The sequence below is a fragment of the Heterocephalus glaber genome, unplaced genomic scaffold (assembly GCF_053883595.1).
Source record: "Heterocephalus glaber isolate CG9 unplaced genomic scaffold, H.glaber_assembly_v1.0 deba00001733, whole genome shotgun sequence".
In the NCBI taxonomy this organism is placed as follows: domain Eukaryota; kingdom Metazoa; phylum Chordata; class Mammalia; order Rodentia; family Bathyergidae; genus Heterocephalus; species Heterocephalus glaber.
This window is the reverse complement of record NW_028258444.1, coordinates 1,259,119-1,274,870: the sequence shown is the minus strand read 5'-3', so window position 1 is coordinate 1,274,870 and position 15,752 is coordinate 1,259,119. Positions and strand designations below refer to the sequence as shown.

General features: G+C 37.5%; 1 protein-coding gene across 1 annotated transcript in view; it reads right to left on the bottom strand.

Annotated features, from left to right (window-relative positions):
* Positions 1 to 14,877, bottom strand: part of LOC147821459 (PRAME family member 20-like) — a 79,547-nt gene extending 64,670 nt beyond the window's left edge. Inside the window, exons 1-3 of the mRNA XM_087199955.1 lie at positions 14,063 to 14,877; positions 13,881 to 13,978; positions 13,550 to 13,793 (exon numbers count right to left, since the gene is read on the bottom strand). Coding sequence (XP_087056081.1) covers positions 13,550 to 13,793; positions 13,881 to 13,978; positions 14,063 to 14,877 — 1,157 coding nt within the window. The remainder of the gene's footprint in view (positions 1 to 13,549; positions 13,794 to 13,880; positions 13,979 to 14,062) is intronic.
* Positions 14,878 to 15,752: the final 875 nt, after the last annotated feature.

Genomic DNA, 15,752 nt, shown 5'->3' with positions numbered 1-15,752 from the left:
GGTTCAATATATGAGAATCAATCAATGTAATACACTGTATCAATAGAGCCAAGGACAAAAACCATATGATTATCTCCATAGACACAGAAAAAGCATTTGACAAAATCCAACATGCATTTATGATTAAAACCCTACAACAAATTGGAATAGATGGTCACTACCTCAAACTGATAGAAGCCATGTATGAAAAACCAACAGCCAATATCATACTAAATGGTCAAAAACTGAAATCCTTCACACTAAAATCAGGAACAAGACAAGGATGTCCACTATCACCACTCTTGTTCAATATAGTTCTGGAAATATTAGCCATAGCAATTAGACAAGAGAAAGAAATAAAAGGAATAAAGATAGGAAATGAAGAAGTCAAATTGTCATTATTTGCAGATGACATGATACTCTATATAGAAGACCACAAGAACTCCACCAAAAGTCTTCTAGACTTAATAACCAAATTCAGTCAAGTAGTTGCTTGAAAGGTCAACACACAAAAATCAATAGCTTTCCTCGACACAAATAACAGACTCACTGAGAGAGAAATAGGGCAAATAATTCGTTTCACAATAGCATCCAAAAAACTGAAATACCTAGGAATCATCCTAACAAAAGAAATCAAAGGCCTCTTCTCTGAAAACTATGGCACTCTGAAAAGAAAGATTGAAGATGATATCAGAAAATGGACAGACATCCCCTGCTCCTGGGTAGGAAGGATTCATATAGTGAAAATGGCCATACTTCCAAAACTGCTATATAGATTTAATGCAATTCCAATTGAGATCCCAGCAGCATACTTCATAGACCTCGAGAAAACAATCCAACTTTCATTTGGAACAAGAAGAGACCCAGAATAGCAAAAGCAATTCTAGGTAACAGAGACATGGCAGGGGGTATCACAATCCCCAACCTGCAACTATACTACAAATCTACTGAGATAAAAACAGCATGGTACTGGCAAAGAAACAGAGTGAGGACCAGTGGAACAGATTAGAAGATGCAGAAACAACGCCGGACACATTCAGCCATCTCATCTTCGATAAAGGAGCCAAACACCCTCACTGAAGGAAAGATAGCCTCTTTAATAAATAGTGCTGGAAAAATTGGGCTTCAAGTTGCCAAAGATTAAAATTAGACCGATATCTCTCACCATGCACTAAACTAAAATTGAAATGGATTAAAGATCTAAATATTAAAATAGAAAGTCTGAACCAGTTGGAACAGAGGTTAGGTAGGACCCTTGAAGACATCGGTGTAGGAAAAGATTTTATGAACAAAACCTCAGTTGACCGTGAACTAGCACAATCAACAAGTGGGATCTCTTCTTATTAAAAAGCTTCTGCACAGCAAGAGAAACCACCAGCAGTGTGAAGAGACAACCCACAATGTGGGAAAAAATCTTCACCTGCTCTTCCTCAGACAAAGGTCTACTATCTAGAATATATAAAGAACTTAAAAAGATCAGACCTCCCAAATTTAAAGACCCAATCCAAAAATGGGCATCTGAAATGAACAGACATTTCTCAGACAAAGTAGAAACAGTAAATAAATACATGAAAAAATGTTCAACATCACTGGTCATTCGAGAGATGCAAATGAAAACAATGCTGAGATTCCACTTCACTCCAGAAAGAATGGCTGCTATCATGAAATCCACAAATAACAAATGCTGGCAGGGCTGTGGGGAAAGAGGAACCCTGCTCCACTGCTGGTGGGAGTGTAGACTGGTGCAACCACTGTGGAAAGCAGTATGGAGATACCTCAAAGAACTAGGACTGGAAGTCCCATTTGACCCCACTATTCCACTGCTGGGGATCTTCCCCAAAGAATTAAAAGAATCATACCACAGTAATTTATGTGCACCCATGTTCACAGCAGCACAGTTTGTAATAGCTAAAACTAGTCCAAATGCCCATCAACTGGGGACCAGATAAAGAAAATGTGGTCTTTTTATAAAATGAAGTACTACTCAGCCATAAAAAATGAGAAATTAGAGACATCTATAGCTAAGTGGATGCACACTGAGGCAATACTCTTAAGTGAAATAAATAGGACACACATGTATAAATACTGAATAGTTTCTCTGGTGTGAGAAACTGAAAGTGTAAATAAGGACTAAATGTATAGTAGGTAACATGAAATAGGAAGAAAAGGGGCAAAGGGGAAGGAAGTGGGAGGGCTAGGGGAAAGGACAGAAGGGAATGGGATTAATATGAGGAAATGGAAAAATAAGAACAAAATCTTTGTAAATAGGGAGGACTGGAGAGGTTGAAAGGAGGGATGGGCAACAGTGAAAAATAAGAACCAAGAGAGACTATGGAAAGGTGCAAATTTCCAATGATGAATGTCATTATATTGTATACCTAAAATGTACCAATTATTAGAATGAATAACTGATAATGTAAAATAGGAAGAAAACGTCCAGTGGGGTAGGGGTAGTGGGAGGGGCAGGGGAAAGGAAAGAAGGGAAAGGAAAAAATGATGAGAAATGGAAAAAAATGGAAATAAAGTCTTTGTAAATAGGGAAGGGTGGAGGGCATGAAGGGAGGGCTAGGAATGGGGAAAAAATAAGAACCAAGATGCATTATGTAAAGGTACAGTTCCCAGTGAGCAATGTAATTGTGTTGTATACCTACAATGTACCAATAAAAGAATTTAATACAAAAAAAAATAGACCACATACTAGCCCACAAAATATCCATAAGTAAAGGCAAAGGAATGGATATTAACCCAGCTTATAAACTGACCATAGTGGAATGAAAGTGGAAATCAATGGCAAAAGAAACCATAAAAACTCCATAAACACATGGAAATTAAATAGCACACTCCTGAAGAATCAATGAATCACAGATGAAATTATAAAAGAAAGTAAACAGTATCTACAATTAAATGATAATGCCAACATAACACTGCAATTTATGGGACAATGAAAGCAGTTCTAATAGAGAAATTTATAGCAATGAACTCTCACATCAGGAAAATGGAATGAGCTCAAATAAACAACCTAATGAGGAACCACAAACTTATAGAAAAAAAAAAAAGAATAAGTCAAGTCCAAAGCTCACACAAGGGAGGAAGTTATAAAGACCAGAGCAGAAATTAATGCAATGGAGACTAAGAAAATGATACAAAAAAATCAATGAATTGAAGAGTTTCTTCTTTGAAAGCTTAAATAAAATTGATAAACCCTTAGTCAACTTTATCAGATTCCTAGACACATAAGAATTCTTCAAACTGAATCAATAAGATATTAAAATTCTAAATAACCCAATAGCAGTCAATGAAATTGGAAGTGTAATTAAAAACCTACCAACAAAGAAAAGCCCAGGTCCTGTTGCATTCACTGCTGAATTCTACAAGAAATTTAGAGAAGATCTAAAGCCACTTCCCCTCAAACTCTTTAATGAAATAAAAAGGAAGCAATACTCCCAAAATCACTCCTGGAATCAAGTATTACCCTGATACCAAAACCAGAGAAGGACCCAACAGAAAAAGAAAATTACAGACCAGTCTCCTTAATGAACCTAAACTTAAAAATAAGATAATGGCAAATAGAATGTAGCAAATCATGAAGAAGATCATTCACCATGACCATGCAGGATTCACCCCAGTTATTCAGGGATGCTTCAACACACACAAATCAATAAATATAATGCACCGTATCAACAGCATCAAAGACAAAAGTCACATGATCATCTCAATAGATGCAGAAAAAGCATTTGACAAAGCCCAACACCCATTCCTGATAAAACCCTACAGAAAACTGGAATAAATGGTCATTACCTCAATCTAATAAAAGCTATCTATGACAAACCAAGAGCCAACATCATACTAAATGGCCAGAAACTGAAAGCTTTCACTCTAAAATCAGAAACAAGACAAGGATGTTCACTATGACCACTCCTACTCAACATAGTTCTTGAAATATTATCCAGAACAATTGGACAAGACAAAGAAATAAAAGGAATAAATATAGCAAAGGAAGAAGAGAAATTATCAGAATTTGCAGACAGCATGATTCTCTACATGGAAGACCCCAAAAACTCCACCTAAAGACTTCTACATTTAATATCCAAATTCAGTAGCATGGCAGAATACAAAGTCAACACTCAAAAATCAATAGCATTCCTGTACACAAATAATAAACTCACTGAAAGAGAAATTAGGAAAACAATACCTTTCACAACAGCATAAAAAAATGAAATATCTAGGAATCAATCTAACAAAGGAAGTAAAAGACCTCTACATTGAAAACTATAGTATCCTGAAAAAGGAGATCAAAGAGGATATCAGAAATGGAAAGACACCTCTTGCTCTTTGGAAAATGGCCATACTTCCAAAATTGTTATACCAATTTAATACAATCCTGATCAAAATTCCAATACACAAATAATAAAGTCACTGAGAGAGAAATTAGGGAAACAACACCTTTCACAATAGCATCCAAAAAATGAAATACTTGGGATTCAATCTAACAAAGGAAGTAAAGGACCTTTAAATTGAAAACTGAAAAAGGATATCAAAGAGGATATCAGAAAATGGAAAGACATCCTTTGCTCTTGGGTAGGAAGAATCAACATAATGAAAATGACCATACTCTCAAAATTGTTGTACAGGTTTAGTGCAATCTCAATCAAAATATCATTAGCATACCTCACATAACTAAAAAAAACATTCCTAAAATTCACTTGGAACCAGAAGAAATCGGGAATAGCAAAAACAATTCTGAACAACAAAGGCAAGGCAGGGGACATTACAGTCCTTGACTTGAAATTATACTACAGAGCTACTGTGATAAAAACAGCATGGTACTGGCAAAAAAAAAAAACAGACCTGAGGATCAATGGAACAGACTGGAAGATGCAGGAACAACTCCAAACTCATTCAGCCACCTTATCTTTAACAAAGAGGCCAAACATGTTTACTGGAAGAAAACCTTTTTAATGAGCAGTGCTGGAAAAACTGGCTTTTTACATACCAAAGACAAAACCACACCCATGCCTCTCACCTTGTACTAAACTAAAATTAAAATGGATCAAAGTTCTAAATATTAAAACAAAAATACTAAATCTGCTGAAGAGAGAATGGGTAGAATTCCTGAGGACATAGAGGTAGGCAAAGACTTCATGAACAAAGCCCAGACTGCACAGGAAATACTTCAAATAATCAACAACTGGGACCTCGTACTATTAAAAAGCTTTTTTGCACCACAAAAGAAATCACCAACAGAGTGAAGAGACAACCCACAGAGTGGGAAAAAATTTTAGTCAGTAGTCCCTCAGACAAAGGAGTAACATCTAGAGTATACAAAGAATTGAAAAACATCAGACCCTCCAAATTTAAAGACACAATCCAAAAATGGGTATATGAAATGAATAGACACTTCTCAGATGAAGAAGTACAAATGACAAATAAATATAAGAAAAAATGCTCACATCATTGATCATCTGAGAGATCCAAATTAAAACAACTCTGAGATTCCATTTCACCCCAGGAAAAAAAAAGGCTAATATCAAAAAATCAACCAACAACAAATGTTGGCAGGGCTTTGAGGAAAAAGTAACCCTTCTGCACTGTTGGTGGGAGTGCAGACTGGTGCAACCACTGTGGAAATCATTGTGGAGATTTCTCAAAAAACTAAGATTAGAGGTCCAGGGATTTAGCTCAGTGGCACCACACCACACCTGCCTTGCAAGCACAAGGTCCTGAGTTTGATCCCCAGTACCAAAAAAAACTAAGATTAGAGGTCCCATTTAACCAAGCTATTCCCCTTCTGGGTATCTGCCCCCCAAAATTAAAAGCATCATACCACAATGACATATGCACACCCATGTTTATAACAACACAGTTTGTAATAGTTAAATCTTGGAAACAACCCAAATCCCCATCAACTGATGAATGGATAAAAAATATGTGGATTTTTCTATGTGGACTACTACTCAGCCATAAAAAAGATAAACTTCAGACATTTATAGCTAAATGGATGCACCTTGAGACTTTACTCTTAAGTGAAATAAATTGGATGCACATGTGTATCACATTGTCTCTCTGATGTGAGAAACTGAAAGGGTAAATAAGGACCAAAATGTATAATAGATAATGTGAAATAGAAAGAAATTGTTCAAAAGGAAAGGCGAGGGGGAAAAGGAGGAAGGGAAAATTTAAAAATGGTGAAAGAAGTAAAAATAGAAACAAACCCTTATAAATAAGAAGGGGAGGGAAGATTAAAGGGAGGGAAGGGGTTTGGGAGAAACAGAGGAATCAAGATATACTTAAATTGTATCAATAAAGTTAATTTTTAAAAATACAGAGGAATTTTTTAGATTTATTATTTTCTTCTTTTGTTTAGAAGGATTTGGGGTTTTCCTATTTTTTCTTTTAATCGTTTCTTTTTTCTTATTTTTAATCTTTGTTCTTTTCTGTTGTCTTTACCTAATTATATTGATTTCCAATTAACCCTTAATAGCATACTTTATCTCACTTTTATCTCCTCCTCATCTTTCATTGCATAATTTATCAAATTTTTCTCCTTTCTCCCACTCCTCACCCCCTCTACCTTTAGTGGAATAAACATTAAAATTTATTAATCTTTAGATAGTTATCTCTATGCTATTACCATTGAATTCTTTTCAATTATTCAAACATCATAGTTTATTAGACTATATATCAATAGTATAATACACTATATATCAATATTTAGTTTTTCTTAGTATTTACACTATAATTATAGATCTTCATTCTATGGTTAAGGGAGATACATTACTGTTCTTATGATATGTCAATGTTCAGTTTGTCTTTGATCTTATTATTTTTGCTGGTTTATCTCCTATTGACAAAGTGGCAGAGAGCTGGGGATTTAGCTCAGTGGTTCCAGCGCCAGCCTCACAAGCACAAAGTCCCGAGTTTGATCCCCGGTACAAAAAAATTTTTTTTTAAGTAAAGTGGCATAATTGTTGTTATTGATTGGTTTTCTCTAGATGCCAATATCTGGATTGTCTTTGTGTCATTAACAATACTGTGGTCCATTCCTGGAGAACTAGGTGCTGAGTCAATTACGCCACATCTTCCCTTCCCAAATTAATGGAAGTGGTTGGATGTTGGGAAGAGGCAAAGCCTATAGCCACTTCCAGAGTACATCACTGAAAAGCAGACACTACCTAGAGAGGACTCCATACTAACAACATAGGCTTTGCACAACAAGTGCCCACACCCTTCAGCACACACATACAGATAAAAACATGTGAAGACAAGGCAACACAATGCTTTCAAAAATTCTCAACTCCACCACAGCTGATCCATGAGGCATTGAGGGGGAGGAAATAAAAAGCTACACAGATGAGTTATTCAAAATAATGAGGAGACTAAAAACCAGATCAATAAAGTGCTTGGCAAGTTCACAGAAGATATAATTAAACAGGTAATAGACTAAATAAAAAAATAATCAGAAAGTTTAAAGAAAAATTTGGCTAGATTGAACAAAAGAAGACTGCTATGTTTGTGTTTAGACGTTCCCCCCAAAGCCTCATGTGGATGCGGTGGGACTTTCCTTTTCAGAGGTAGTTGAATCTGGAATGTGTGATGCTGGGGTTAAGGGTGTGGATGACTAAACCACTACATGTGAGTGATCAATTTGGCACCGCCTTAATCCTGGTAGTCTAAATAAGATAAAAGGGACAGAAAGATGCTATTAAACTTCTCTTGTTACCTTTGTTGCCTTGTGTGCACCACGTTGTTTCTCCTCTGTGATGCTTGTTTCCCATTCCAGCCTTGGAGCCAGCCAATTATGGACTGAAACCTCTATGTGCAATAAGCCAAATAAACACCTTCCCTTTTAACTTTGAGTGTCAGGTGTTTTGTCTCAGCAGTGACAGAAAAATAACTAATACAAAGACTAATCAAAGATTAATTTGAATTAGTGAAAAATCAAAAGACAACAAGAATGACATAAAAAAACTGTTTACCAAAATAATAACAGAAAACTTTCCAAAGAAGGGAAAAGAATTTCACATACAGATAAGTGAGGCATATAGAACCCCAAATAGCCATGAGCAGAAAAGAGGCTTTCCATGCCATATCATAGTCAAATGGACAAACACAGTAGAATCATAGAAAACTTCTCAACATGAAACTTAAAAGCCAGGAGACCTATGAGTGAAGTGTTCCAAACCTTAAAAGTAAAAATATCCAACCCAGGCTGATATATTCTGCAAAGCTATCATCCAAAATTGATGGAGAAATAACATATTTTCATGATATCATTATATTTTCATGATATCATTCACCAAAAGAAATCCATGACCACCAAATCAGCACTCCAAAAAATTCTCAAGAATATCCTATAAAGAGACAATGAAGCTAACAATGAAAAAAGGTCTAATAAAATTAACACTCCAGATAGGGTGAGCAGTTAAGTAGAAGTGAAAGATAAGGAATCAACAACAAGAAAATAAGGCAATGACAGAAATAACTCAATACCAAAACGTAGTAACTTTAAATGTGGATGGTCTCAATTCACCAATCAAAAGACACAGGCTGACTACTGTTTAAACTCTTCAATGAAATTGAAAGGAAAGCAATACTCCCAAATTCATTCCTGGAAGCAAGCATCACCTTGATCCCCAAAGCAGAGAAAGACCCAACCGAAAAGGAGAACTATAGGCCAATCTCACTAATGAACATAGATGCAAAAATCCTTAATAAGATAATGGCAAACAGAATGCAGAAGATCATCAAGAAGATCACACACCCTGATCAAGTGGGATTCATCCCAGGGATGCAGGGATGGTTCAATATATGAGAATCAATCAATGTAATACACTGTATCAATAGAGCCAAGGACAAAAACCATATGATTATCTCCATAGACACAGAAAAAGCATTTGACAAAATCCAACATGCATTTATGATTAAAACCCTACAACAAATTGGAATAGATGGTCACTACCTCAAACTGATAGAAGCCATGTATGAAAAACCAACAGCCAATATCATACTAAATGGTCAAAAACTGAAATCCTTCACACTAAAATCAGGAACAAGACAAGGATGTCCACTATCACCACTGTTGTTCCATACAGTTTTGGAAACATTAGCCACATCAATTAGACAAGAGGAAGAAATAAAAGGAATAAAGATAGGAAATGAAGAAGTCAAATTGTCATTATTTGCAGATGACATGATACTCTATATAGAAGACCCCAAGAACTCCAACAAAAGTCTTCTACACTTAATAACCAAATTCAGTAAAGCAGCTGGATACAAGGTCAACACACAAAAATCAATAGCTTTCCTCTACACGAATGACAGACTCACTGAGAGAGAAATAGGGCAAATAATTCCTTTCACAATAGCATCCAAAAACCTGAAATACCTAGGAATCAACTTAAAGAAAGAAATCAAAGATCTCTTCTCTGAAAACTATGACACTCTGAAAAGAGAGATTGAAGATGATATCAGAAAATGGACAGACATCCCCTGCTCCTGGGTAGGAAGGATTCATATAGTGAAAATGGCCATACTTCCAAAACTGCTATATAGATTTAATGCAATTCCAATTGAGATCCCAGCAGCATACTTCATAGACCTCGAGAAAACAATCCAAAATTCATTTGGAACAAGAAGAGACCCAGAATAGCAAAAGCAATTCTAGGTAACAGAGACATGGCAGGGGGTATCACAATCCCCAACCTGCAACTCTACTACAAAGCTACTGTGATAAAAACAGCAAGTTACCAGCAAAGAAACAGACCTGAGGATCAGTGGAACAGATTAGAAGATGCTGAAACAACACCAGACACACTCAGCCACCTCATCTTAGATAAATGAGCCAAACACTCCCACTGGAGGAAAGATAGCCTCTTTAATAAATGGTGCTGGAAAAATTGGGCTTCATCTTCCCAAAGATTAAAACTAGACCTATATCTCTTGCCATGCACTAAACTAAAATCAAAATGGATTAAAGATCTAAATATTAAAATAGAAAGTCTGAACCAGTTGGAACAGGGGTTAGGTAGGACCCTTGAAGACATCGGTGTAGGAAAAGATTTTATGAACAAAACCTCAGTTGCCTGTGAGCTAGCACAATCAACAAGTGGGATTTCTTCTTATTAAAAAGCTTCTGCACAGCAAGAGAAACCACCAGCAGTGTGAAGAGACAATCCATAATGTGGGAAAAAATCTTCACCTGCTCTTCCTCAGACAAAGGTCTACTATCTCGAATCTATAAAGAACTTAAAAAGATCAGACCTCCCACATTTAAAGACCCAATCCAAAAATGGACATCTGAAATGAACAGACATTTCTCAGAAAAAGAAGTAGAAATAGCAAATAAATACATGAAAAAATGTTCAACGTCACTGGTCATTCAAGAGATGCAAATGAAAACAACACTGAGATTCCACTTCACTCCAGAAAGAATGGCTGCTATCATGAAATCAACAAATAACAAATGTTGGCAGGGCTGTGGGGAAAGAGGAACCCTGCTCCACTGCTGGTGGGAGTGTAGACTGGTGCAACCACTGTGGAAATCAGTATGGAGATACCTCAAAGAACTAGGACTGGAAATCCCATTTGACCCTGCTATTCCACTGCTGGGGATCTTCCCCAAAGAATTAAAAGAATCATACCACAGTGATATATGTGCACCCATGTTCATAGCAGCACACTTTGTAATAGCTAAAACTTGAAAACAGCCCAAATGCCCATCAACTGGAGAATGGATCAAGAAAATGTGTTTTTTTTATAAAATGGAGTATTACTCAGCCATAAAAAATGAGAAATTAGAGACATCTATAGCTAAGTGGATGCACACTGAGGCAATACTCTTAAGTGAAATAAATAGGACACACATGTGTAAATACCGAATAGTTTCTCTGGTGTGAGAAACTGAAAGTGTAAATAAGGACTAAATGTATAATAGGTCATGTGAAATAGGAAGAAAAGGGGCAAAGGGGAAGGAAGTGGGAGGGCTAAGGGAAAAGATAGAAGGGAATGGGATTAATATGAGAAAATGGAAAAATAAGAACAAAATCTTTGTAAATAGGGAGGAATGGAGGGGTTGAAGGGAGGGCTGGGCAAAGGTGAAAAATAAGAACCAAGAGAGACTATGGAAAGGTGCAAATTTCCAATGATGAATGTCATTATATTGTATACCTAAAATGTATCAATTATTAGAATGAATAATCGATAATGTAAAATAGGAAGAAAAGGTCCAAAGGGGTAGGGGTAGTGGGAGGCACAGGGGAAAGGAAAGAAGGGAAAGGAAAAAATGATGAGAAATGGAAAAAATGGAAATAAAGTTGTAAATAGGGAAGGGTGGAGGGCATGAAGGGAGGGCTAGGAATGGGGAAAAAATAAGAACCAAGATGCATTATATAAAGGTACAATTCCCAATGAGCAATGTAATTGTGTTGTATACCTACAATGTACCAATAAAAGAATTTAATACAAAAAAAAAACCTGAAATACCTAGGAATCAACATAAGAAATCAAAGACTTCTTCTCTGAAAGCTATAACACTCTGAAAAGAGAGATTGAAGACAACATCAGAAAACGGAAAGATGTCCCTTGCTCCTAGGTAGGAAGAACCAATATAGTAAAAATGGCCATATTTCCAAAACTGCTATATGAATTCAATGCAATCCCAATTGAAGTCCCAGCAGCGTACTTCATGGACCTTGAGAAAACAATCCAAAAATTCATTTGGAACAAGAAGAGACCTAGAATAGCAAAAGCAATTCTAAGCAACAGAGACATGGCAGGGGCTATCACAACCCCCAAATTCAAACTATACTACAAAGCTACTATGATAAAAACAGCAAGTTACCAGCAAAGAAACAGACCTGAGGACCAGTAGAACAGATTAGAAGATGCAGAAACAACTCCAGACACACTCAGCCACCTCATCTTCAACAAAGGAGCCAAACACCTTAACTGGAGGAAAGATAGCTTCTTTAATAAATGGTGCTGGAAAAATTGGGTTTCAACTTGTCAAAGATTACACTAGACCTATATCTCTTGCCATACACTAAGCTAAAATTGAAATGGATAAATGATCTAAATATTAAAATAGAAACTCTGAACCAGTTGGAACAGAGGTTAGGTAGAACTCTTGAAGACATTGATGTAGGAAAAGATTTTATAACAAAACCTCAGTTGCCCGTGAACTAGCACAATCAACAAGTGGGATCTCTACTTACTAAAAAGCTTCTGCACAGCAAGAGAAACCACCAACAGTGTGAAGATACAACCCACAATGTGGGAAAAATTTTTCACCTGCTTTTCCCCAGTCAAAGCTTCATTATCTAGAATCTATAAAGAAGTTTAAAAAATCAGACTTCCCAAATTTAAAGAGCCAATCCAAAAATGGGCATCTGAAATGAAGAGACATTTCTCACACAAAGAAGTAGAAATACCAAATAAACATATGAAAAAATGTTCAACATCACTGGTCATTCGAGAGATGCAAATGAAAACAATGCTGAGATTCCACCTCACCCCAGAAAGAATGGCTGCTATCATGAAATCAACCAAAATTGATAGATTTATTGTAATCCCAATCAAAATACCAATAGCCTTCTTCATAGAAATGAATAAAACAATCCTAAAATTCACATGATAGCAGAACCAATCCTGGGTAACAAGACAAAGCCAGATATATCACAATCCCAGACTTGAAGTTTTACTACAAGGCTACCATGATAAAAACAGCATGGTACAAACACAGATACAAGAATCAATGGAACAGAATAGAGTTTGCAGAAATAACCATAAGCACATTCAACTTTTAATCTTTGACAAAGTGGCCAAAAACATGCACTGGAGGAAAGATTGCCACTTAATAAAAGTTGTTGTGAAAACTGGCTGTCCACATGCACAGTATTGATTCTAGACCCATATCTCTCATCATATACTAAACTAAAATCAAAATGGATCAAATTTCTAAAAGTTAAAACTGAATTCCTTATCCTACTGGAAGACAAAATAGATAGAACTCTCTTTTTTTTTCAAAGAGGAAAAGTTTACTTTGTCCTATAGTTCAGGTCATAGGCTGGCATGGCAGAGGTGCATGGCAGAGGAGATACAGCTCATACTTGGCTGTGGGAAGCAGAGAGACCTTAACATAAGAAGAAAGAGAAATAGAACCTTCTAGGCCATGCCCTCAGCAACCCACATACTCTGACCAGGCTTCACCTCCAATCATTACATTGAGCTACAAACTCAGTGGAGTAATCCACTGATGAGTATCATGCTCCCATGATTCAGTCACCTTCAAAAAGCCCCACTTGTGAGCACAGTAGGCTTTGAGGGAACATCTACTAAAAAAAATATGGTCGTCAAACAGGGGATTCATACAACTGCCACATCTAATCCTACTTTGATCTAAGAACTCCTCTGTGACTCCCAGCTCCCACTGGGCTCCAGTCTATACAGTTGGCATATCATGCACCAATCACAAGAATAGGTACAGACCTAGACCCTAAGAGATGGCCTTATGTCCTTTAGTACCTGTGCCAATTCAACACAGACCTGGGGAAATTGCTCAGGGTGCACAAACTTTGCTGGACTCTTGGACTCATAGCTCCCCAAGGGGGCAGGATACAGCCCCTGGGTTAACTGGCTCAGTCTGGCACACACGTACAGCAGGACCTGAAGAATGTCCATGAAAATGTAGTTCCCATAGCAACTGAAGGTCTTGAGCTGGGAGTAGCAACTCAGGGCAGGCAAGATGGCAAGGATATGGGAGTGTGTGATGCCACAGCTCTCCAGGACCATGGTCTCCAGGGTGCTGGACAGTTTGTCTAGCAGAACCTGGAGGGTCTCCAGGTTGAATGATTTCATTGAGAACTTCCTCAGACTCAGGGACTTCAGCTAGCTTGTGCTTGGACATTGGGACAGATGCTTTAGGTCAGATTCCTTCAGTGGACTTGAACTCAAGGGGAGAACTTCCAAGGGGGTCTGGCTTCTGAATATCTTATGTAGAGTTCTGTTCAGGAAAAAAGACATGTAAATGAAGCTCCGGGAGATTTTGCAGCTCTCCTAAGGAAAAAGCACAGATTCGGGAATCCACTTGTTTTCTGAGGACAAAGTAAACATTTCTGGACTCAGGCTGCTGAAGTAAAATGTGCAATGGTTCATCATCTTGAGCTGAGGAACAAATGCTTTCATGCTTTTCTGGCCCCAGTCACTGAACATGTTCAGCTCAGGGATAGAGTCTGGTTGCACAGCACACAGAAACTTCAGGATTGTAGAGACAGCTTCAGACTTGATCACGACCTTCTCACAGCACAGGTGTCCTGAAGCTTGTCTCTTCCATGCCCACTTCAAGAGGCAAAACTCTAATTCATCATGGATGGCCCAAGACATACTCCAGGCTTCAAAACAAAGGTGTGAGAATATTGTCAAGGTTGGCTTCTTTCTTATCCCAGATTTGCCTGTTTCCCTATTGCAGGCATCTTCTGAACAGGCAGCACTCATGGCTCTGGCCCCTACAGTCCAGAAGCCCTGGTGTACATCCCTCCAATCCAGCACCTGCAGTTTCCACCTGCTGTGGTGAACCTTCTGGGACAGCCATATGTTATGTCCATCCAGTAGGGCTTTCAAGGTCCATAGGTTTCTCTGTTGCAGTGTGATTTCTCCCAGCTGAGTGTGTGAGCTCTTTGGTTCCCTCAAAGCCATCAGGGTCCTCAAAGGGAGGCAGGGGAAAGGCCAGGCCTGCACCATCACCTTCTGGACCTCACTGTGTTCCCCCAAGAAGGCCTTCATGAATATTTCATGGACGATCAGGGTGGGCAGGTCATACAGAGTGGTGATGTCTATGGCCTCATTGTTCAGCAGGCTCTGCTTGGCCTGCTCATACAGAGTTAGTGGGCTCTGTGTACTCATCCTGAGAAATCAAGTGCACACATGGGTGACAGAGCTCCAGAATCCTGGCAGAACCAGGTGATGACTAGAAGCTCCAGGACTGAGCCATAGAACTCTTGAGGACATAAGCATAGGAACAGACTTTCTAAACAGAACCCCGTTCTACAAGAGTTAATAGCATAAATCAGCAAATGGGATCATACAAAATTAAAAGGCTTTGGCACAGCCAAGAAACAATCAATAGACTGAAGAGGCAATTTACAGGAGTGAAAAATATTTGCCAGCTGTTCCTCAGTCAAAGGACCAATATCTAGAATATATTAAGAATTCAATAAATTAGACCCTCCAAAATAAAAGACCAAATCAAAAAATGGGCAAGTGAAAAATGAATAGACATTTCACAAAAGTACAAATGGACAATAAGTGCATGAAGAAATGCTCAATATCTCTGGTCATTATTTAAATGCAAACTAATACTACACTGTGATTCCGTCTTACCTCAAAAAGAATTGCCATCATCAAGAAATCAAATAATAACAAATGTTGGAGAAGCTGTAGGGAAAAAGAAGCCCTTCTAAATTGTTGGTGAGAATGTAAACTAGTACAGCCAGTTTGGATAAATCAGTATGTAAATTTCTCAAAAAACTAAAACTAGAAACTCCATTTGATCCAGCTATTCCCTTTGTTTGAAGGGGTCTATATGACCATCAACAGATGAGTTGATAGAGTAAGTGTGGTATTTACACACAATGGAGTACTACTCTGCTATAAAGAAAGACAAACTTGAGTCATTTGTAGGAAAATAGACCTGGAGACCATAATATTAAGTGAAGTAAATCAGATATACAAGATTAAATATCACATAGTATCTTTTATATGAGAAACCCAAATTATGA